The sequence below is a fragment of the Garra rufa genome, chromosome 5, assembly GCF_049309525.1.
Source record: "Garra rufa chromosome 5, GarRuf1.0, whole genome shotgun sequence".
Lineage (NCBI taxonomy): Eukaryota > Metazoa > Chordata > Actinopteri > Cypriniformes > Cyprinidae > Garra > Garra rufa.
The window spans coordinates 19,917,741-19,943,344 of record NC_133365.1 but is presented as its reverse complement, the minus strand read 5'-3'; the positions used below and the strand labels follow the sequence as shown (position 1 = coordinate 19,943,344).

At 35.2% G+C, this 25,604-nt stretch overlaps 1 protein-coding gene across 10 annotated transcripts; it reads left to right on the top strand.

The window, feature by feature from the left end:
* brd3b (bromodomain containing 3b) lies at positions 1-25,301 on the top strand. 10 transcript variants are annotated; one of them, XM_073841430.1, is made up of 13 exons: positions 1-98; positions 1,447-1,781; positions 3,700-3,837; positions 3,927-4,071; positions 4,175-4,353; positions 6,368-6,736; positions 8,965-9,093; positions 9,175-9,363; positions 9,788-9,856; positions 13,953-14,185; positions 15,857-16,146; positions 18,782-18,907; positions 22,935-25,301. In XM_073841430.1, exons 2-13 carry the CDS (start codon positions 1,572-1,574, stop codon positions 23,054-23,056), a joined length of 2,199 nt encoding a protein of 732 aa, XP_073697531.1. In that variant the 5' UTR covers positions 1-98; positions 1,447-1,571; the 3' UTR covers positions 23,057-25,301. The 10 variants fall into 10 exon arrangements, with proteins under 10 accessions (XP_073697531.1, XP_073697530.1, XP_073697528.1 ...); XM_073841429.1 differs by having other exon boundaries at positions 6,365-6,736; positions 22,938-25,301; XM_073841427.1 differs by having other exon boundaries at positions 6,365-6,736.
* The last annotated feature ends 303 nt before the right edge of the window (positions 25,302-25,604 follow it).

Genomic DNA, 25,604 nt, shown 5'->3' with positions numbered 1-25,604 from the left:
CAACCAGTGTCGACCCCAGCCATCTATTATGCTTCTTCGCAATAAAAGCTACCCGAAAATCTGCAAGGAAAACGCTACCGGAGCCGCTTGGAGTGAAAGTAATAAAGTATAACATGCATATTTACGTTTAGCGCATTCCGATCGAAGTTTATATTCAGTTTCGGTGATGTATATTGGTCTTTTCGGGGGAAAACAGCTGAATGTGGCTAGCAGAATCTCCTCTGACAGAGTGAAGCTGATGAGCGGCGCTTTGCAACAATGTAACAAAACCTTCTTTCAAGCGCAGTCGTTTCGATCCGTGAATGTAGAGCTCGCCGTAATTGTTTGCGCTGTTTTTCTCGTTGTATCAAGTGTAAAAACCGGGCTGGGGGATGCATTGCGGGATGGTTTCAAATTAGCCCGCTGAGTAGCTAGCTGGCTGAACGGCATGCACACACAATGGTTGTGTTAAAGACATGGTGGGGCTCGATCCTCGGCATTCCTCACTCGATGCCCTGTCTCTCCCGTGCCCGCCATCTTTTCAAGAACTTATATACACACGCCTGATGCAGTTACTTTAACGCGCGATTGCAAATGTGTTTCCAGTCAAATTTACAGTTCGAGAGCTCCGTTTAAGGGCGCGCAGGGGCGCAATTTGCTAGCTGATGTTTTGGTTTAATTCCGAGTAAACCTGCGATTTTTCATGGCCTCTCATAGACAAGCGAAATTTTGTTCATTTTGTTAGGATTTAAAACTATTGAAAGCAGTTCGAATGAAACACACAAGTTCACAGAATTTTCCAGTTTTTTTTAGTCATTCATTTGTGTGAACCCCCCGATGTTGTAGTTCAGACTTTTAACTAATTTACCGGTGAAGATAGATGTATCACATTTAGCTGGAGAATGTACAATAAATAACCTAAAAAAAATTTTTTAGATGAATTTGCTTTGCATGAATGATTATAAATATTAATGAATACAAATACTGATTTTTAACAATATGCACGTCAACTTCCACCATGATGGTGGTGTTGATAAAGTTTTATCAGATTAAAACTTTATTTATTAGATTAAAATGTATATTCTAGCAATATAATGCTAAATATTATAGCAGTATAATGTTAATTGGTATCATTTCTGCGGTTACATTTCGACTGGTAACCCAGGACCACAAAACCAGTCATAAGGGTCAATTTTTTTAAAATTGAGATTTATACATCATCTAAAAGCTGAATAAATAAGCTTTCCATTGATGTATGGTTTGTTAGGATAGGACAACATTTGAAAATCTGGAATCTGAGGGTGCAAAAACATCAAAACATTGAGAAAATTCCTTTTAAAGTTGTTCAAATGAAGTTCTTAGCAATGCATATTTCTGGTTTTGTGGTCCAGAGTCACATATGTGTGTGTATACATACATACACATACATTTATATTTAATAAGTTATTTCTCTGCGTTCATTGGCAGCGTGCTGACACTCAGGTCCTGAGATGGGATGTGTGTGTCGAGGTGGGACTAAGGAGCAGCAAGAGGATCATTATAACTGAGCTAAGAGACGTACAGACGTCATTCAAGCGACTTCTTTCCCTTAAATGAGCAGTATGTCGGTAGTCACATCCCCTGCCCAGGTGCCTCCACCTATTGTGAATCCTCCCGCTCCTGAGGTCACGAACCCTAGTAAGCCTGGCCGAAAAACCAACCAGCTACAATATATGCAGAATGTGGTTGTCAAAACTCTGTGGAAGCATCAGTTTGCGTGGCCCTTTTACACACCTGTGGATGCCATCAAATTGAACCTGCCAGTGAGTAAAATGTTTTTGGCTTTGATTTCATAGATATACACTTATGTACACAGTATTCGTTTGGAACAATTGCAAATTGCTTTTTTAATGCAGACAAAGTCTGGATGCACTTGATCAGATACAGTAAAACAGCAATATTGTGAAACAATTTGTTGCAATTTGTTTTGTTGCTGATATGGGAAAGCTGAATTTTCTGCACAGTTACTCTAGTCTTTGGTGTCACATGATCCTTCAGAAATCATTCTAACATTTATAATAGTTGATTTGCTGCTCAAGAAACATTTATTATTATTACCGACGTTAAAAACAGTTGTGCCTAATATTTTTGTATCTGCTATTGGTTGAGCAAGCAGATAGTCCCGCCCCAAACTCATGTAGCTGATTCAGTCAGTGTTTTTTTCGGGACTTTTTGTTGTTGTGTTGGGATTATAAAAAAAATGTGTAGAGTGTTGTTTCTGGGAAATAAAATATAATTATGTTCTTGTAGGTTTAGATACAGTAAAACAGCAATATTGTGAAACAATTTCAGAAATCATTCTAACATTTATAATAGTTGATTTGCTGCTCAAGAAACATTTATTATTATTAGCAATGTTAAAAACAGTTGTGCCTAATATTTTTGTGTAATACATAATACACTAACATTGAAAAATTTGGGGTGAGATTTAAAAAATAAAAACAAAAAGAAAGAAATCAGTACTTTTATCCAGCAAGGACACATTAAATTGGTCAAAAGTAAGAGCATTTATAATGTTGCAGAATATGTATATTTCAAACAAATGCTGTTCTTTTGAACTTTCTATTATTTAAATAATCCTGAAAAAAATGTATCACAGTTTCCACAAAAATATTAAGCAACAAAAACTTTTTTAAATATAAAGTGGTGGCCGAAATTATTTGAACAGTAGTATTTTCACCTGTTAAAAATGGTTTTAAGTCTGTTGTTTCTGTCTTTTGCTGTAGTGTGTTTGTAGAAAATATCAGTTTACATTTCCAATCATTTATTTTGCCATTAATTGTCATAATCCAGTGCGATTTCTACAGAACTGTTAAAAGTTTTAGGCACTTGTGTAAAGTAAAAAATGCTGTAAAATGAGATGCTGTCAAAAATAATGTTGTAAATATATTTTCTTTATCCGTTAACTAAATTAAATCAACATGTGGTGTGACCATCCTTTGCGTTTAAAGCAGCTTTGACCCTAGCTGCACTTGCACATAGTTTTTCAGGTAGCTTTGCAAGTAGGCCTTTTGAAAAGTTCTTCTGGATTTAGTCTGTCTCAGTTTGTTCTGTTTCTTCATGTCATTCCAGACAGAATGGATGATGATGAGATCAGATGTCAGTGTGGAGCACTGGCTGTTGTCAGACTCCTTGTGAAAACAAAAATATGACTGGATTATTGCAATTAATGGCAAAATGAATGTTTGGAAATGTAAACTGATATTTCCTACTGACTCGCCACTGCAAAAGATAGAAATAACTGAATTGAAACCATTTTTTACCTGGTAAAAATACTAGTGTTCTAATAGTTTTGGCCATCATTGAATATATTAGTGTCATAATATTTGACTTGAAGATGGCTAGTGTAATTTCTGTGCCTCTAGTGTTACCAAATGGAATTGCAAAAATATTGACTGTTTTTTTTTTATGTGTCCCCTGTCTGCTATTGGTTGAGCAAGCAGATAGTCCCGCCCCAAGCTCATGTAGCTGATTCAGTCAGTGTTTTTTTTGGGGGACTTTTTGTTGTTGTGTTGGGATTATTAAAAAAAGAGTGTTGTAGAGTGTTGTTTTTGGGAAATAAAATATAATTACGTTCTTACAGATTTAGTATTTGAACATTTAAAACATTATACATCTTCAAATGTGTTTTGTCCACCTAGTATATTACAGCTTGTCTAATTTATTTACTGTGTCATATAGGACTACCATAAAATTATCAAGAATCCAATGGACATGGGAACCATAAAGAAGCGACTTGAGAATAATTACTATTGGACTGCTGGAGAATGCATGCAGGACTTCAACACTATGTTCACAAACTGTTACATCTATAACAAGGTATATTTAAGTCCTTTATATTTGTATTGATATACTCGATTTCATTACTCTGTTTTATAAAATTAATTTTCCTTGAAATATTGTCTTAGCCCACAGATGACATTGTTCTCATGGCTCAAGCCTTGGAAAAGATTTTCCTTCAAAAGGTAGCTCAGATGCCCCAGGAGGAGGTGGAACTCTTACCCCCGCCACCAAAGGGTAAAGCACGGAAACCTGGAGCACCCCCTGCTTCAGGTAACTGACCAGATGTCACAAAAAATACACTTTTGAAGTTACCAGTGACATGCTGCCTGAAGGAGAGATTCCAGCTGACCTTGTCATTATCACATTCAAACAGAAAACCAACAATCAATAGCACTGACTACTGGTTCTCCATCTTCGTCATGTCCGAGCTCCCCTCCTCAGCTGGCCCAGACTCCTGTAATAGCTGCGACTCCAGTCTCGACCATCACCTCCAATGTCCAAGCTGTGCCCCCTGCCACGTCCATGATCCCAACTGCACAGCCTGTTCTCAAAGTAAGACCAGTTAAAATGATGTTTTATTAGCTCTGTCCTTTTCATTGTTCCTGTCATAGCAGAGTTTGTAGCCAGGGGGTAAAAAAGATTTTTGTTTTAGGGATGGATGACTATTCTATTAATAATAATTATTATTTTTTTAATACTTAAAACCAATACCAAGTACACACTACCAGTCAAACGTTTTTGAACAGTAAAATTTTAATGTTTTTTTAAGAAGTGTCTTTTGCTCACCAAGGCTGCATTTATTTGATCCAAAGTACAGCAAAAACAGTACAATTTTAAAATATTTTTACTATTTAAAATAACTGCATTCTTTTCAAATTTATTTTAAAATGTAATTTATTCCTGTGATTTTAAAGCTCAGTTTTTAGCATCATTACTCCAGTCACATGATCCTTCAGAAATCATTCTAATATTCAGATTTGCTGCTCAAAAAACATTTATTATTATTATTATTATTATTATTGTTAAAAACAGCTGAGTGAATAGGAAGTTCAGAAGAACAGCATTTATCTAGAAATCTTTTGTAACATTATAAATGTCTTTATCATCACTTTTTTATCACAATTTAAAGCATCCTTGCTAAACAAAAGTATTAATTTTTATAATTCCCACTCCAAGGTTTTGAATGGTATAGTGTATAATGTTACAAAACCTCTCTCTATCAAATAATCCTGAAAAAATGTACTGAACTGTTTAAAATATTGATAATAATAATAATAAAATTTAACAGCAAATCAGCGTATTAGAATGGTTTCTGAAGCATCATGTGACATTGAAGACTGGAGTAATGATTGATCATATGAGTAATTACATTTTAAAATATATTCAAATAGAAAACAGTTATTTTAAATGGTCAAAAATATCTCGATTGCACTGTTTTGCTATACTTTGGATGAGCAAAAGAGACTTCTTTAAAAAAACATTAAAATCGTACTGTTCAAAAACCTTTGAGTGTAAATCTAATCAGGTTTGGTGTTTTTAAGCATTTTACATTTATTCCAAAATAACAACTCAAGGCAGTAACCATTTAAAAAATATATATTTTATTTAAACAATTATTTATTTTATTTGTGAACCACAAAAAAACACAGTTCATGTTTTCAGTCATGTTGGACAATTTTATGAAAAAAAAAAAAAACAACAACAAGTGATTTATATGCTTTAAATTTGAAAATGAATATGAATTTTTTTCTTATCCAATTTTTTGAAGAGACACTGCCTTCCTTGCCTCCTCAGAGGAAACGTTCCTGATATATAAAATTTAAATGGGTATTATAATTTTATAAGTTTTTCTTTGTATGTCTTTGTATTGTTATATACACGCAGATATATAATAACATATATTAGTTTTTTATTATATACATTTGATGCATTTTTGCATTATTATGTATAGCAGCCAACTATTTGTCTTTATTTCTTTTTTTTTTTTTTACATTTATGTTATTGTGTTCATTAATTTATATATTTTTTTAGCTTTAAATATTTTTAGCAGCTAGGCTTTAAAGGGGATGAATTTAGAGATGCAGCTTCTTTGAGAGATCTTTAGTTTTCTGACAGCCTGCTGTGCTTTAGTGTGTTAACAGTCTAAAAGTAGCTGTAAGATTGTCAGCAAACTAAAACCTTTTCTGAAATGTCTCATCTCTAAATTCATCTCCTGAAGCACCTCCGTTTCAGCCATCAAAACAGCTTTTGTAACAGATTCACTGCCTTCAGCAATACATTTCACATCGCCTACTGTGAGCAATGTTCCCATTATTATGCAGACTTTGTTTGTTTTTTTTGTAAGGACTATGATTGTTTGTGCAGTAAAATGATTTGTAGACTATTTACTTGTTCAGCAACTCTTTTATTCTCTGTATATCTCTAAAAAAAAACATGTCCTGATGGGTGTCTGATCAGCTTGACCCTAAACCAGACCACTTATAAAAAGACTTGTGTAAGTGTAATCTGTTTTTCACATTCCCATTTCCTGTTCTAACACACATGCCAATCTACTTTTCCTCAGAAGAAAGGGGTAAAGCGGAAAGCAGACACTACCACACCCACAACCTGCGCGATCACTGCCAGCAGAAGTGAGTCGCCCACTGCGATGTTGGAATCCAAACACAGTAAAGTCATTTCCAGACGAGAGAGCACAGGTCGACCCATCAAGCCTCCTAAAAAGGATCTGGAGGATGGGGATGTCCAAGCGCAAGGCAACAAGAAAAGCAAGCTCAACGATCATCTCAAATACTGTGACACTATCCTTAAAGAGATGCTTTCCAAGAAGCATGCGGCCTATGCCTGGCCCTTCTACAAGCCTGTAGATGCAGAGGCCCTTGAGCTGCATGACTATCACGAAATCATCAAGCAACCAATGGACCTCAGCACTGTCAAAGTAGGGCGCACAATTTCACCTTGTGAAGTCAGAAGTTACTTCAGTTATTTAAGTATATAAGTAAATATTCATGGGAATGTAATACATTTATTTATAAAAATAAACTCTACTAGAAAAAATAGTAAATATTCAAAATGACTACATTTACACAGGGTTTATACAAGGTGCTTAAAGTACTTGAATTTGACTTTGAGATTTAAGGCCTGGAAAACCCTTAAAAATAGCGATTTTCTTGAAGGGGTACTTGAAAAGTGCTTGAATTATTTAAAGACTATGTATGAAATCAGTCTTGAATTTTTTTTTAATAAGCACACATCTTTTCATGCAAATTTCACGTAATCAAATGTTTTATTTTTTCAGTTAATGTCATAACTGCCGAGCTAAACCAGTAGTAGTACTATGGCTAAAGACACGAAAAGAGAAACTTTGATCTTTTATTCAAGCGATTCACTAGCAAAAACCAGATCAATTTAAAAGAGCCATTCATTTTCGAATTTTGACATGTATAGTGATGGTTGAAACAGCTTTTCACAACTCTGAATCATCAAACCATTGCGTCGCAAAATGATTCACTGTTTCGAAGCGCTCCAATCGGATTGTGTATCACTAATCATTTAATTCAGGTTGGAACTTCAAATTGCGTGTCACAAATCATTTGATTTAGATCGGCACTTCAGAGAGGGTTCGCAAATTTAATGGTTTGCGTTTCATGATCTGTCCTGGTTCACGATTCATTATTCAGATCGGGAATTTGGTGCGCATTAGCAAATCATTTGATTAAATTCGGGACTTTGGAGCACATATCGTGAATGATTTGTTTCAGATGATGATTTCTGATGAAGTCTTTTTTTCTGATTTTTTTCTTAAAGTAGAAAACATCAAACCAAAAGTGAGCTCTCTGATTGACATCCTTGAAAATCAAAAAAGAAGTGCTTGAAAAGTCCTTGAAAGTTCTGGAATTTCATCTTACAGTATCTGTACGAACCCTGTTTATCATAAACTATTACACTATAATATAAAAAAGCAACTCATTGAAATAAAAGTTTGGTTTAACTTGAAGAAATTGTGACATACATATTACTTTTAATGTAATGATAGTATTACTACCAATAATGAAATTATTATTAAAACATTACTTTTTAAAGGAATATTTACCAGAATTGATTTAGCAGATTGATTATTTATTTTGAAATATTTACTATATATATATATATAATAAATATTTCAAAATAAATAATTGTATTTATTTAAATAAACAGGCATATATTAGTTATTACATTTATATGATAAACCTTTCTTTCATTTATTGTACAGACGCATATATTCAGAAGGTTCGTTCATAAATTATATATAAAGGTATATATTTTTGTTGTTTATTATTTTTATATGATAATATGAACAACTTTTTCTTTTTATTTGTAAAGGTATATTCATTTCTATAAACAAACTATATATGTATATAAATTGATGCACTTAAATTGAAATGACTGAAACTAACATTTCTGAATTTACCATATACAGTCAAGCCCAAAATTATTCATACCCCTGGCAAATTCGGATTTAAAAAGTTGCTTTTATTCAACCAGCAAGTTTTTGTTTTTTTTTTGACTGGAAATGACACAAACTTCTCCCAAAAGATAATAAGACGATGTACAAGAGGCATCATTGTGGAAAAAAATATTTCTCAGCTTTTATTTACATTTGAACAAAAAGTGGCATGTCCAAAATTATTCATACCCTTTGCAAACTGTCACAGTTGCACTATGGGAAAATCCGAAGTTCTATACCATTCCAAATAGTCCAAGCTGTTCTAAAGCATCCTAATTATCGCTAAAGATGAAAGGGCAAAAATACCAGTGGAGACATGCAAAAAGCTGTTCAGCAATTATAGGAAGCGTTTGATTGCTGTAATAGCCAATAAAGGCTTTTCTATTGATTATTGAGAAGGGTATGAATAATTTTGGACATGGTGCCTCTTGTACTTCGTCTTATCTTTTGGGAGAAGCCTGTGTCATTTCTGTCAAAAAAAAATGGTTGAATAAAAGTAACTTTAAGTCAGAATTTGCCAGGGGTATGAATAATTTCAGGCTTGACTGTATATCAGTTGTTATATTTATATATTTTTTTTCTTTTTCATTTATTGTATGATGCTTCAGGTTGTATTTATTTTATTTATTTATTTACATTTTTAAAGCTAAACTGTGTCTCATACAATGTCCTTTTTCCAGAAAAAGATGGACGGCCGAGAATACCAAGACGCCCAAAGTTTCGCAGCAGATATTCGGTTAATGTTCTCAAATTGTTACAAATACAACCCGCCTGATCATGAGGTCGTTGCAATGGCAAGAAAACTCCAGGTGTGACAGTTGGCAATGATCTATTGTGCCTTTTTCATGTGCTTTCAGATCTCACCAATCAAATTTGTCCATGTCCTGCAGGATGTGTTTGAGATGAAATTCGCAAAGATGCCAGATGAACCCGCGGAGCCATCCTCGCCCAACGCAGTGTCGGCCACGGCGGTGGTGAGCAAGAGCACCAACAGCAGCGAGAGCAGCGCGGACTCTTCCAGTTCCAGCTCGGACTCAGAGGAGGAACGGGCCACTCGGCTGGCTGAGCTGCAGGAACAGGTGAGTGGCAAACAGGTGGGTGTCACCACTTGAGGACCAAGATCCAAACCAAGGGTGGAGAGACAGGCAGAGGCCACATCCACTCCCCTTCACATTCACCACCACCTCCTCAGTCTGACTGAGTTATTTGGACTTTTTGTTGTTTTTTTCCCTAATGTCTCTTGTTTTTGTAACGTTTTGGAAACGAGTGCTCATTTTCACCCCGGACTGAACGTTTAACCCTCTACCGCCTCTGCAGTTTGTGTTGGCATCTTGGTATACATTGGCTTGCATGCTGTCAAACCTCAGATGACAATTTGTAATCTCTCTGTGTCAAACATATTAAAGTTACTCTGCTGTCATCATGACACAGTCTGTTGTTAAAATACATTTTTAAAAATAATGACTGTTTTGTCCGTTGATTTCACTTTGGCTTTTTTACCAGCAATTCGTTGTGGAGCACCCCAATGGTAACAGGGCGGGGACAAAAAACGGGTGTGCCAAACGTTTTCAGGTGAATGATATTTGTACTTCCCGGTCCCCCACCCCACTAACTCCTCCATTTTTCGTAGCTTCTTCTTATGTGAGCGGTAGAGGGTTAAGGTGGTGCTTTATGGGGTGTATTTGAGCTGGGCATCTCCCTCAAGTGAGCTTGCTTTGTCACTCAGCTAGTCTTTTGGCTCTGTTTTCCTCTTTGCTTTGTGAATGACATTGATTCCCTGCTGAAAAAAACAGCATATGCTGGTTAGGTAGGTTTTGGTGCTGGGATGCTGGTTTTAGCTGGTTTATGCTGGTCCTTAGCTGGTTTATGCTGGTCCTTTGCTGGTTTATGCTGGTCATGTTGCTGGTCAAGGACCAGCATAAACCAGCAAAGGACCAGCATAAACCAGCATAAACCAGCTAAAACCAGCATACCAGCACCAAAACCTACCTAACCACGCATATGCTGTTTTTTTCAGCAGGGTTGGCATGTTTGTCAGTAAGGATCCAAATTATTTGCTGGGATTTGGTCTCCAGTGCTTTCGAATCGTCATGGTAGAGTCTTTTTCATTCTTTAAATGACGTTTAAAGTCACAATAAAATGGATTAGAAGTAGAATAGATTTTTTTAAAAAGGAAAATGGAATGGGGACTTGATTCTGTTCATTGGATGTTTATTGGATAGAGGCAGAGTTGAATGTGAGCTTGCAGTTGATTCTAAGAATGTGGCAGGTTTAAGTGGACGAAGTGATAGGAGTCAACCAAGTCATTAGAAAGAAGTCTGAAACATGCACAGATGAATCATTCAGATCAATATATTGCATTTGGGAAAAAAAGGTGACTTAGAGCTGGGTGGTATGACTAAAAATGTTATCACAATATTGTTTTTTCCATATCATACAGAATAGATATTTAGCACAGTATTCAGGTACTGCTTTCCACATGTTTGTTTAACTTTGAGAATGAATCTAAACATAACTTGTTTACTCACAAATGTGACACTGGACCATAAAACCAGTCATAAGTAGCATGGGTGTATTTGTAACAACAGCCAAAAATACATAGTATGTGTCAAAATTATCGTTAGGACCATTATCGTCAAAATCATTAGGATATTAAGTAAAAATCATGTTCCATGAAGATATTTAGCAAATTTGATACCGTATCAAAGCTTAACTTTTGATTAATAATATGCATTGCGAAGAACTTCATTTGGATAACGTTTATAACTTTATAACTCAGATTCCAGATTTTCAAGTAGTTGTATCTTGGCCAAATATTGTCCTATCCTAACAAACCATACATCAATGTAAAGCTTGTTTATTCAGATGATGTATAAATCTCAATTTTAATTTATTTTTATTTTTTATTATTATTATTTTTGTGGTCCAGGGTCACAAATAAAATTCACAGAGTAGCTGCTTTTCATTTAGGGCTGAATGATTTTTTTTTTTATCTTTCTGGATTATGCGTATGGTTTAATACAAATTTATAATATAATACAAATGTTGATGAAATTAATTAATAAAATTAATAATATTTTAACAATAAATTTTTAAACCATAATTCAAAAAAAAATTAAATAAAAATACAACAATTTATAATAAAACATTGCTTTTTTTGTCAAATAAGATGCTGCACAGGAGAATATTATTATTGTCATTATGAGAAGTACATTTTAGTATACAATAATAATGTTTCTGTCATAATTTATTCAAGTTGAACCAAACTCTTATCTTGGCAGTTTGTCAGGAAGATCTTTAAATTTCTGTGTTTTTGACTTTGTTTCTTTTTTATGAAACTGAAAAGCTTGTGAAATGCCTCTTTGAACATCTCTGGAAATGAAGTTTGTGTGTTCATGTCCTCATATATTGAGATTGCAAACACTAAAGACACAGAGCATCATGTGTGTTTGAGTTTGTGGTATGGGAAGCTAAACAACCCAAAAGTGGGACAAAACAGTGCAGTATTAAAGGAACACTCCACTTTTTTTGGAAAGGCTCATTCTCCAACTCCCCCGAGGTACTAAGTTGAGTTTTACCGTTTTGAAATCCATTCAGCCGTTTTCCTGTTCTGGCGATATCACTTCTAGCATAGCTTAGCATAGATCATTGAATCCTATTAGACCAATAGCATCGCGTTCAAAAATGACCAACGAGTTTCGATATTTTTCCTATTTAAAATTTGACTCTTCTGTAGTTATATCGTGTACTAAGATTAGGAACTACACTTCCATTCCGGCGTAATAGTCAAGGAAGTTTGCTGCCGTAATATGGACGCAGCAGGCGGAGTAATATCACGCAGTGCCTGAAATTAGTTCCCAGCTAGGTTAGCATTTGCACATGTGCTGTGTGATATTACTGCACCTGCTTCGGCCATGTAACGGCAACAAACTTCCTTGACTATTACGCCGGAATGGGAGTATAGTTCCTAATCTTATCTGCCTAGAAAATCGCAGCTTCACATTTTCCGCCGGTATTAGTACACGATATAACTACAGAAGAGTCAAGTTTTAAATAGGACAAATATCGAAACTCGTTGGTCATTTTTGAACGCGATGCTATTGGTCTAATAGGATTCAATGATCTATGCTAAGATATGCTAAAAGAACAGGAGAAGGGGGGGGGGGGGGGGTTGGAGAATGAGCCTATTTCCAAAAAAAAGTGGAGTGTTCCTTTAAAGAGTTCGCACCGCACTATTTCTGTCAAAGGCATGGATCAATGGACTGTTTTAATTGATCAGCGCTGGTGAGATTAAAGGGATGGTTCGGAGTAGAATTGACTTCATTGCTATGCACTCCGAAGCCCATCTAAATACCCCATCCGGAGTTTTTTTTACCTTAGTCAAACATTTATGGAGATATTAGAGTTTTTCGAATTGCTTGTTACAGTAGTTTTTGGGACTAGTAGGGATCGGCTAAAACATGTTTTTAAAACACTCATGGTGGACTTACAAATGTTCCGATGCAGCGTTTTGGGAGTACATAACCTATTTACACTACTGCACAAGTTTGGTAAGATTACTTGCACGTTTAGTGGTGCAATTTACGAGATACATCACATGTACCAATCACTCCTGTAACAAGCAATTCGAAAAACTCTAATATCTCCATAAATGTTCGACTAAGGTAAAAAAAACTCCGGATGGGGTATTTCGATGGGCTTCGGAGTGCATAGCAATGAAGTCAATTCTACTCCGAACCATCCCTTTAAGTTTGTGCCGAATTGTTTGTTTGGTGCCACTAGCAAACACATTCCTCTCTGCGCTTTCGAGACAGTCATGCTGCTCGTTCCATTCATCCGCACAGATGACAGGTCAGCATTGTGAAACATTCCAAAAAGTAGGCTGTGAAGTTCGAATAAAATGCTTTTTTGCATAGGTATGTTTGAGACATGAAAACTGTAACAATTTATCTTACAAGGTAACACTGTGTAACCTTGCTCTCACTTGAAATGTGTCCCCACATTAAGGTTTTTGAATTTGAGGGTATTGTACCTGGGAGGTCCTTGAAAGGTCCTTAAATTTGAAGTTAACCAAGGTTTGGGAATCCTGTTAATACCATGCTGTTTTGTTCCACTTTTGGTGTGTTTGGCTTGCCTTATTTTGGAGTAGACGAAACCGTGCCATTTATTCACAGAGAGACACAGTAATCACTTCTTAGTCATATCAAGTGAAAATGTCCAGATTTTATCATCATTATTGGCATAAGTTTTATTGCAAGCTCAATATGATATTGTTTATTACTCAGCCCTAGGGTGAATTTCCATTTCATTGATGTAAGCTGCTTGCATGTGGGTGATTCTGATATACTGGACTTCTTAATGTAATATATTGTCTTTGTAGAATTGTTTAATGTGCTGTAATTTTGAAGTTTACAAAGAAGTTTGCAAAATGTTCAGAGGCTTGGCAAATGTTTCAAAATAAGAGTCCTCTATTCTGGGGAGAGTATTTCCGTGAAAATGGGAGATATGTAGTTGACAAATGTCATTCATTATCCTTCAAACTTTTCCCTTCATCACCAGTCCCATCATCTGTCCCCGCACAGCTAAAATCCTAGTCTTTTACGTTAGCATCGATGCAGCATGCCCCATCCCCCTGCTTGCTAACCATTCCCTCCACCTTCCTCCTCAGCTGAAGGCTGTTCATGAACAGCTAGCCGCTCTGTCACAGGGTCCTGTGAGCAAACCAAAGAAAAAGAAAGAGAAGAAAGAGAAGGAGAAGAAGAAAAAAGACAAAGAGAAGGACAAAGACAAGAACAAGGTCAAGGTGGAAGAGGACAAAAAGGCCAAGTCCGCACAACCGAATAAACAAACTCAGCCGAAAAAGACCTCTGCGCGGAAACCCAACAGCACATCCACCACGAGGTAAGCTTGTTTTCTACATTTGGGATATTTATAACTAAATGTTTGATACAGCTTTTTTTTATCCCATTTATAGTGGTTATGGATTTTTTTTGTCATATCTAGAAGGAACAGGTAATGCTTATGTACTTATGTCATGATATCAAATAACTAGCCATTTATTTTAATATTAGGCAATATTATAAAATTTTTACTTTATTATAGAGGTTTTAGGCAATGCGAGTGCAGAAATAAATTTTATTCTACATTAATATTTATTCAGCATCCCTCTAAAAAATCTGAAAACTATGGAAACCTGTTTCCACCTTAAATAAAAAAATTAAAATAAAGTAACCTTTTGTTATTTCTCATAATTGGGACTTTACACTACCATTCAAAAACAAACTATATGTTTATAAAAAAAAAGGGGTTTTATGCTTATGCAAGGCTGCATTTATTTGATCAAAAATAAAGTAAAAACATTAACGTTGTGAAATTGTGAAAAACTTCTATATTTTAAAATGAAATTATTCCTGTGATGCAAAGCTAAATTTTTATTACTCCAGTCATCAGTGTCACATAATCCTTCAGGAATTATTGTAATATACTAATTCTAATACTAAATCTTATTATTCATTTTGAAAACAGATCATAATATTTTATAGCATTAATTTGAAATAGAAATCTATTGTAACATTATACACTACCAGTCAAAAGTTTTTGAATGGTAAGATTTTTATTGTCTCTTCCACTCTAAAGCCTGCATTTATTAGATTAGATTTATTAGATAAAACATTTATATATTTATTATTTAATTATTAACAGTTTTCTATTTTAATACATTTTAAAATATCATTTATTCAAAAGCTTCAAGTCAGTTATTTATTAAAAGTGATAATAAAGACATTTTACAAAATATTTCTATTTCAGATAAATGCTGTTCTTTTGAGCTTTCTATTCATCAAAGAAATTAAAAAAAATCTACTCAGCTGTTTTCAACATAATAATAATAATAATCCATGTTTTTTGAGCAGCAAATCTGAATATTAGAATAATTTCTGTAGGATTATGTGACTGGAGTAATGATGCTAAAAATTCAGCTATGAAATCACAGGAATAAATTACATTTTAAAATATATTCAAACAGAAAACAGTTATTTTAAATAGTAAAAAATATTTCAAAATTGTACTGTTTTTGCTGTACTTTGGATCAAATAAATACAGGCTTGGTGAGCAGAAGAAATCTCACTGTTCAGAAACTTTTGACTGGTAGTGTAAATGTATTTAATTTCACTTTTGATTGATTTAATGCATCATTATATGCACAAAACCGTTTTCTTACAAAAAATCTAAAACCAAGCATTTAAACAGTACTGTATATCTCCTGCCAACTTTATATCTCACAATTGTGGCTATTTTTCATTATTGCAGAATTATTTCTCTGTGGTGTTAATTCTTATTTTACTTACATACTCTGCAGAAACAGGCTTCCATAAAAAAATACCAGTTTTAATTTATAATATTGAGATATGACATCAGTTTAATTCAAAGCACTGCAATAACACACAATGTTCCATTTATTGATAGCAGTGGTAAACTGTCACGTCATTGTCTCAATCGCAGTATGCCAGTTCAGTCTTGTGTGTAGAGATAAGGTTACAAAGCCTTCGTCCAAACTACACCTCCAATCCACAGGCAACCGAAAAAGGGGGGCAAACCTGGCTCTGCAAACTACGAGTCTGACGAGGAGGAGTCTCTTCCCATGTCTTACGACGAAAAACGGCAGCTCAGCCTGGATATCAACCGTTTGCCGGGTGAGAAACTGGGCCGTGTGGTCCACATCATCCAGTCACGTGAGCCGTCGCTGCGAGACTCTAACCCGGACGAGATCGAGATCGACTTTGAAACGCTCAAGCCTTCCACGTTGCGTGAGCTCGAACGATACGTCAAGTCCTGTTTACAGAAAAAGCAACGCAAACCTTTACGTAAGTGCCTTTCTTTTCCTTCTCTGCAGATATGTTGCTAGTCTAGGCTTACTTCAGTATTTTATAGACAAGCAGCTCTCTTTTCTTGCCTGGTCCGTCTGCTCTAAAAGCTGAAATGGGCTGTGCTATTTCCTTCTTTGAGCTGGGAGCACTCACCTTCTCCAATGTGTTGCATGACTTTTGGTGGATTTTTACATGTGCTTTCCCTGGTATTAATACCTTCAAGTGAAGCTTTAAGGGTTTTAAGAGTACATTAGTATACAATAGAGCACATTTGATCAGACCATAAATTTCCAAATTAAACACAGTGTACATTTAGTTCATGTGCACACTGCGCTACTCATACTTCATAAAGGAATATTTCGGGTTCAATACAAGTTAAACTCAATCGACAGCATTTGTGGCGTAATGTTGGTTACCACAAAAATCCATTTCCACTTGTCCCTCCTTTTCCAAAAACAAACTAAAGTTAAAGGGTCAGTTCGTAAACATTAAAATACCTAATGGCTTTAATGAGGGGGAAAAAATAGAATCCAATGATCCACAATACCATTGCTAAACACTTTAATTTGCCAAGCAGGCACAATAATCAGTCATAATTAACTGGGAATATGGCATCAGTGGATCAATAGTACCGATTTTAAGTTGTTTCGAGTTATAACATTAATAATTAGGGATGGGTTAAAAAAAAAACTTTTTTCTCAATTTTAATCGATTCACGTTTTTTACGAAACAATATTGATTCTTAAATCCCAAGAATCGATTAGTCTAGCCTGTTTTCAGGTAATGAACTGAACATTGTAGCGCACATCCCATCCAATAATCATAATAAGCTTTGTGCTTTGTTACTTTTGATATAAAACAAAGTCTCAGATTTCAGATTCTGCCTATTTTATGTTAATATTCACACAAATGCATCAGTTCTAGAGAAGTGGCAGTGCGAAGCACACGTGAACTGATCGTCGTATCCGCTTTAATACCGGTTACAGCATGAAATAAACATGAATAAACATCCAAATGTTTGTTAAAAGAAAGAGTACAGCCTAATCGGTTGCAACCACGTAAAGACGTAAGCTTGTAAAGAATAATGTCACGTAACGTCACATTTACCTCAGAAAAATACATATTCGGTGACCATAAACTCATTAGTCAGCTAGAAAAATTAACATTAGAGAGAAGCATTTTGCTAAACATATGCACCATATATTCATTAGAATTTTTACTGTTCTTCAGTGTTTCATTTGTTGTGACAGCCACCATTTAAATGTTTATATTTAAAAAAAAACGAACTGGAATAGATATGTAAATATGTAATTGTGACTTTATTGTTATAAAAAACTCCATGGAGTGTAATTTAAGCATTTGTGAACAAATACACTCCCTTGTCATCCAAGATGTTTATGTCTTTCTTTCTTCAGTCATAAAGAAATAGTTTTTTGAGGAAAACATTTCTGGATTTTTCTCCATATAGTGGACTTCTATGGTGCCCTGAGTTTAAACTTCCAAAATGCAGTTTAAATGCAGCTTCAAATGATCCCAAATGCGGTTGTAATTTATCCCAGCCAAGGAAGAAGGGTCTTATCTAGCGAAACGATCGTTTTTTATATATATATACAATTTATATACATTTTAACCTCAAACGCTCATCTTGTCTTGCTCTGCCTGAACTTATTTTCTTTCTCAACTTCAAAAATCATTTCAAAATCATCCTACATCCATAAAAAAAAGGTAAAACAGCGATGAAGGACGATTTTGAAGTTAAGGGAGAAAATGAGATGAGTTTTTCTACATACCCTAACTGTCTTGAACCATAAAAAAACAGTTCAGACAGAGCAAGACAAGACAAGTGTTTAAGGTTAAAATGTATATAAATTTTAATAATCATTGCGCTACATAAGACCCTTCTTACCCGGCTGGGATCGTTTACAACCACATTTGGGATTGTTTGAAGCCGCATTTAAACTGCATTTTGGAAGGTCAAACTCGGGGCACCATAGAAGTCCACTATATGGAGAAAAATCCTAAGATGTTTTGCTTAAAAAACAATTTATTTACGACTGAAGAATTTTACCCAACAAGTTCGACTTCTGCTGCTGAAAAAGGTCTGTTTTTAAAAAAAAATAAGTTGAAATAATGCTGCCTGTAAGCTTTATGAGTTATCTTTAAATATCAATTCTTTAATGAAAGAAATGAACAAGATGTAAACAATATGTGTTAGCATAGTTTTAGTGTAAAGAAATGGCCTTTTCTGTTTAAAGTTATAATAAATTACACAAGTATGACTGCCATAACCCCACAAATAAACTATAAAAAAATTATGAGAACTTTATAACTCAAATAACACAAAAGTTTTAACAGAATAAGTTCTGTGACTTCCATTGTTAGTGCCTTAAAAGAATCTTTAACCTTTTTTGTAAGTAAATGAGGGACAAATCTAAATTATTTTTTATGGTAATCAACAAATGCTGCCGTTTGGGCTTAACTTGCATCGAGCCTTACAGATTCCTTAAACATAAATTTAACGTCATGGAGTTAAAAACCAGTGTAGTAGAGTGCTTTTTGCTGCTTGTTGCCACGGCGGTGGGCTACGAGGGCAACCCGTTACTCACTGGTCACCGCTGTGTGTCTCCTGCAGCGGGCACTGGGAAAAAGAGTGCCAAGTCTAAAGAGGAACTGGTTCAGGAAAAGAAGAAAGAGTTAGAAAAGAGGCTACAGGACGTGAGCGGACAACTGAACAACAACAAGAAACCACCCAAAAAAGGTACCTGTGTGGTAGTGTGCAGATGTGAGCAGACAGGTGACCAAACTGGGTTAGCTGGATTTAGGAGGGTAGGATAAGAAAACAGAGATAAGGGATAGGATTTTGGCTTCACTAATTTGACTAACATGATTGAAGGGCTTCTGTCAGACCTTCATATGTAATGCTATTCACACTCTGAAAAGGATTTGCAGGGCTCAACAACAAGGATGGACCGCTGGCCTCAGTTTCGGACCAGATGACGGGACTCTCTATTGCTATATATTGCCATTAGTGTTGTCATTAATTGCTCACCCTCATGTTGCTCCAAAACCGTAAATTCTTCATTTGTCTTCGGAACACAAATTAAGATATTTTTGATGAAATCTGTGAGCTTTCTGATCCTTCGTAGACAGCAACACAACTGAAACGTTGAAGGCCTGACAGAGAGAAGAAAATGAGTGAAGTCATTATTTTTGTGTCCTTTGTGCACTAATCCTAGCTGTCCTCATAGCTTCGTAAAGGTTGAACCACTGATGGCACATGGACTGTTTTAATGTCGTCCTTACTACCTTTCTGGGCCTTGAACGTGGTAGTTGTGTGGCTGTTTATGCAGGGTCAGAAAGCTCTTGGATTTCATCAAAAATAACTTAATTTGCGTTCTGAAGATGAATGAAGGTCTTACAGGTTTGGAACAACATGAGGGTGAGTAATGAATGACAGAATTGTCATTTTTGAGTGAACTATCCCTTATAACTGGCAACAAAAATGTTTTATTTAAATTTAAATAATCTTTAATTGTCTGTCTCAGTATGATTTTTTTTAAAGAAATAATACTTTTATTCAGCAAGGATGCATTAAATCATTAATCATTAAAAAGATTTCAGTTTCAAAGTAAACACTGTTCTTTTGAACCTTCAACTTTGCTCATCAAAAAATCCTGTAAAGGGTCAGTTATCACAGAGATATAAGCAGCACAGCTGTTTTCAGCGTTGATAAAAAAATAATTTCTGAAGGATCATGTGACACTAAAGACTGAATAAAATGATGCTGAAATTTCTTTTTTTTACATGATAAAATTATAATAATATTTCACAATATTACTGTTTTAGTAGGGTTGTAACAATATCAAACAATATGATAATATTGCAATATGAAGTCCACAATTTATTTTTTGGTGATATTTAAAAAAGCCAAATAAAGAACTGGAAATAATTTACAATTTTGTACAAGTTGAATTATTCTATATAATGCACCATATAAATTTGCAGTTCAAAATTAAGAGCTCCAACCCATGTTCTTAGAAAACTTAAGTCAGAAAAAAGTCAGTGGATTGACTTGTACCTGAACTTTAAAGGAGACTCAACCCTCTTTTTATTTGTGATATATTGTCTCGGCCTAAATTACATTCACACTGGTGTTTTAGGAAGCCAAACAAATTAGAATACAATAATAATAGCAATGACAGTAATAGCCATATATTGTAAAACAACTGCATTGCAGAATAAATGAAAATGAATATTTCATAGGTATACCATTTTTGCTTTACACTAAAGTAAGGAAATTACACTACTGCTTTCCTAATCTCTACACTTGAAAGAGATATTTTGAAATTGGACTGCAGTAACGTTACATATTTAAACCACTAGCTGTCAGCAATTCATACTCCACTTTTAAAGGGATAGTTCGCCCAAAAATTAAAATGTGATTTTTATCTGCTTACCCCCAGGGCATAAGATGTAGGTGACTTTGTTTCTTCAGTAGATCACTTACTCAAAATGTTCCAGTCTGTCAGTCATATAATTGCAGTCAATGGGCTCCACAGCTTTGAGAGTCAAAAAAACATACACAGACAAAGCCAAATTAAACTCTGTGGCTCGTGACGATACATTGAGGTCTTAACACACAAAACAAATCGGTCTGTGCCAGAATCTGAAGAGCATTTATATAATTTTTTTGTCCTGTCCTGAGCGCATTCACAACAGCCGGCGTGTGACGAAGAGCAAGCAACCATAACTTCAGTCGATCAGGCTCAAAAGTTGGGAGTCAGTGAAAAGTCAACACTCCCGCAGGAGTCGTATACGCACGACAGTTCACTTCCGCGCACGCATCTACTATGCCACAGCATGTTGACGAGTCACACGCCGGCTGTTGTAAACGTGCTCAGGACAGTTGGACATTGCGGTGGATGGGAAGTAAAAAATGATATAAATACTGTTCAGTTTCTTGCACAGATTGATTGTTTGGTGTCTTAAGACCTCAATATATCATCACGAGCCACAGGGTTTAATTTAGTTTTGTCTGTGTATGTTTTTTTGACTCTCAAAGCCATCTCAAAGACTGCCAACATATGACTGACAGACTGCAACGTTTGTGTTTTACTGAAAAAACAAAGTCACCTACATCTTGGATGCCCTGGGGGTAAGCAGATAACATCACATTTTCATTTTTGGGTGAACCTTTAAGATTTAATCTCGATAGAAACAGCAGTAGAGCTTGTATTTTGTAGGAAAACACCAGCTTCAGTAAAAACAGGCTTACATAAACATGTCTCACCAGAAATCTATGTGAAATGCTGTAATCATCTCCAACTGGTGGCCGTTGTGCTTCCAAATGCGCTAAACTCACAATACATGCAAAAAACGAGTTCACTGCATTCATTTACTGTGAACTAAGCCGTTCTGAGGCATGAAAAACACCAGATCACGGGCTGATCACCTGAACAAAGTGTTCCATCTCTTTGAAACACGCAGCGAGGGATTAAGCCATATTGTGTTTTCAGTTTTAGTTTGTTTGACAGACACTGTGCCAAAGCATGATGGCTCAAAACGCAACCTTTTAAAATCTTTAATTAGAATAAGAAGTTAAAATATTTTAAAAACTACACTTTTTGCCCCAGAAGACCTATCATTTCATTTTGTCTTGTGACCAGGAATATATTGCTATCGCAATGTCACAATATTGATAATATCGTTACATCCCTAGTTTTTACCATATTTTTTCATCACATAAATGCAATCCTGATGAGCACAAGATAATTCTTTCAGGAAAAAAAAAAACGTACAGACCGTAAAGTTTTAAAATAGTGCATATAGATATCTTTGTACTTTAAATATAAAATAAAAATGTGACCCTGGACCACAAAACCAGTCATAAGGTTAAATTTGACAAAACTGAGATATATGCCTCATATGAAAGCTCAATAAATAAGCTTTCTATTGATGTATGGTTTGTTAGGATAGGACAGTATTTGGCCGAGATACAACTATTTGAAAATCTGAAATCTAAGGGTGCAAAAAATCAAAATACTGAGAAAATCACCTTTAAAGTTGTCCAAATTAAGTTCTTAGCAATGCATATTACCAATCAAAAATGACATTTTGATAGGTTTACAGTAGGAATTTTACAAAAAATCTTCATGGAACATGATCTTTACTTTACTTAGAAAAATCAATAATTTTGACCCATACAATGTATTTTTGGCTATTGCTACAAATATACCCCAGCGACTTAAGACTGGTTTTGTGGTCCAGGGTCACAAATATAAAGTTAGAAAGGTAAATATTAAATCATACATTTCATATTTAATTTATTTTTTGTAATAAAATATCTGATGTTTTATGTGTTGGGCCAGTAAAATAGGTGGCATGGGAATTATAAATCTGAACAACTGGCATAAAAAAAATGAAATCCTTGCTGTTGAGCCCTGGTTTGGACAAAGCATATAATTTGATTAAACCTACTAGAGAGGCTAATAAACTGATGGATGTGGTTGTGTATGTGCTGTAACTAACTGACTTCACTTGATATCGGCTGCTTTGGTGAGCACGTAATATATTCTGTCCTTTCGAGATCAGTTCTTTGCTTTCTTTGTGCATGTCTCTGCTTTATCATAATACACAGCTGCAGGTGTGGGCATTTAAGGCATTTAAGATAACAACATAGGGACAAAGGTTTTATCGGATATGAGCTGCATAAAAATATCTACATTCAGTGTTTGTTTTTCTCTCACATATTGAACCTCGCAATCACTTCTCTTCCCTGTTCCCAGCAGAGAAGGCGGGGTCGGCGCAGGGGGGCGGGCCATCTCGGCTGAGTGGCAGCAGCAGTTCTTCAGATTCGGGCAGCAGCAGCTCCAGCGGCTCCAGCTCGGAGAGCAGCGACTCAGACTGAACTCCAATCGGCGCGTCGCATACTTCAACCTCCTCTATTTTCTAACGAGTAGTGTGTGTTGTCATGATAGTATCTCTCTGAAGGTCCATTTTCTAAAGAGCTAGACGCATTGCAGATGGCAGAGGATATTTTAAAATAGTTTGTAGGATGCTCTTGGCTCAGACAAAGAGGAGAGTTGGATAGTTCAAGCAGTTTTAAGGTTCTCGCTGGCCCTCAAAGGGAAACGCCTGGTATCACCAGAGGATTAAAAAAAAAAAGACAAAAAAAAAATATTTTTTTGAAAATACGTCAGTTGTGGAGGTGAAACGGTTGTGTGTGTCCGTTGTTTCTTTCTTTTTTAGGTTGCTGCTCGTTAGTTCCATACTGAAACATGCATTAGTGGAAAAACTGACAAATGCCTGGCTGCATTTTACCGATCGAGTAGCTACACAAAGTCTCAAAGTCTGAAGGAACAAACAATGAATTATCGGCTCTCTCACTCTGGTGTGGTTCTGTCATGTTGGCATAACTTTTCAACTCATTCCACATTTATTTTGCTGACTATGATAATACTCGTCATTGTTACCATTTTTAAGAGAATCTATTTATTTTTTTTAATCCAAAAAGGCACAAAGGTATGCGTGTTTCCAACACAAATGTTTCCAGTCGACCAGTTTAAATGTAAGAAATTTGGCTCAGCATAACTCGCTAGCTTTCTAGACCGCATCTGGAAACTGTCAGTATCATTATTAAACCGTTTCCAGAGGCTTCGCAATCATTTTTGGCAATTTCAACACTGTAAATTTTCTCTTCCGGTGCTGTCGGCTCAGTATTTGATGTAGAATTATGTCTGAATGTTTTTTTTTTTCTTTTCTGTTTGTTCGTTTTTTAATCTATATCATACGCTCATTTGTTTGTTTGTTTTCTATTGGATTGTCTTCTGTACTTTTTTTTTACTATTAATATGTAGGTGCCCTGAGTATCTCATTTCCTCCTTTCTATCTGATATGCCTCATCTTTACTTAAAGTCCACTCATAGGACAATCAAAGTTGTGATTTAAGTACAGTATATATGAAATGAAGGTGTATTTTTCGAAATAATAACGGCAAAATACACCCACAAGGCTTTGGGAGAACCAAGTAGCCAATTATAAATTTCCGTTAAGAAACGACAAAATTGGACCGTTCTCTTTGAAGCGATTTCAAGCAGCAGTCCTAGATGTAATTTCAGAAGGATATGTGTTTGACAATAGTTATTTTTAGTTGAAAGTATTACAACTAATGTATGTTCTCAATTTTAATAAGTTAATTTTACTTTTTAGTTTTTTCTCAAATGGTGTATTGAATGCTTTCAATGGTACCTAGACACTTGCCATGTATCCAGAATAGTTTGGAAATGGACCATGACTGATAATCTTTATAAAAACTATGAATGTATTAGAAGTTATTTTCTCGTTTTCTTCTTATGGCTTCAGGGTTTGTGGCATTGGCAAGGTTTTATTTCATTTCACAGCCTTGAATTCAACTCTGAACCCCTCAAAGTCATTGGATGTGCTCTTGTTGCCTTAAGTTTAGTTGGCACACTAAAATAAAGTCAAATGGGTCTGGTATAACTGATCAAGTTGAAGCCAATGTGTATAGATTTTGTTTTTGTTTTTAAATCATAAGATCACATCAACAAATCGTGATGTAAAGTGACTTCTTTCTTGGTTTTCTTCTTATATGTAGGATGCTTTTAATTATGTTTTGATTTTATTCATTATACCACTGTATTGCATTACATGTTCCTTGTGACTATAACCTACCTTGTCTCTACGATGATTTCTGTTACAGCTCCTCTTCCTCGATTCCTCCAGCAGAGCCCAGTAAATACGACTGAGCTTCACGATGCAGACAGAGATATAAAGATACATAGGATATATAATTACAGATATAAATGTATATTCACTACTTACTCGTCAGCTCTGTCTCGGGTCGAAGTATTTTAGTTCTTTTTTATGAGAGAAAGAGAGAGAACATTTGTGTATTGCATGCCAATTTACAGTATATTTCTTAAACTTTTTGAGCAGTTTATAATATGTAAATGTCATTCTTTCGAGTAAAATTTTAAACAATTGGTAGCGCTGCATATGTTAAGTTCAGCAAGTTCAAGCAAGTTGACAAGTATGTTTTGGCACAGACTTACATGGTAATATCTGATGTATAAGCTAATCTGAGATTTGGACACTGAGCCCCTCGTTTTTCGTAAATAAATCACAAAAACCCATAGGAGTGTCTTTTTACTATTTAGAAACATTTATTTGGGTGCACTTAATGAATACTGGCTTGAGCTGTGTGATGAGGTCAAGTTTAAAAAAAAAAAACTACTTCACAAAAGTCATTTAAATCTTGATTTAACACATTTTTAGAGGCGTCAAAGCTCCATAAACGAAAGTGTGAAAACATGAAATAATACATGTAAATAAACAAATACTTAAAGGGTCTATAATTAGTGTATTATTAAGATTGCTCTGTCTCATATGTGACCCTGGACCACAAGACCAGTCATAAGTAGCACGGGTATATTTGT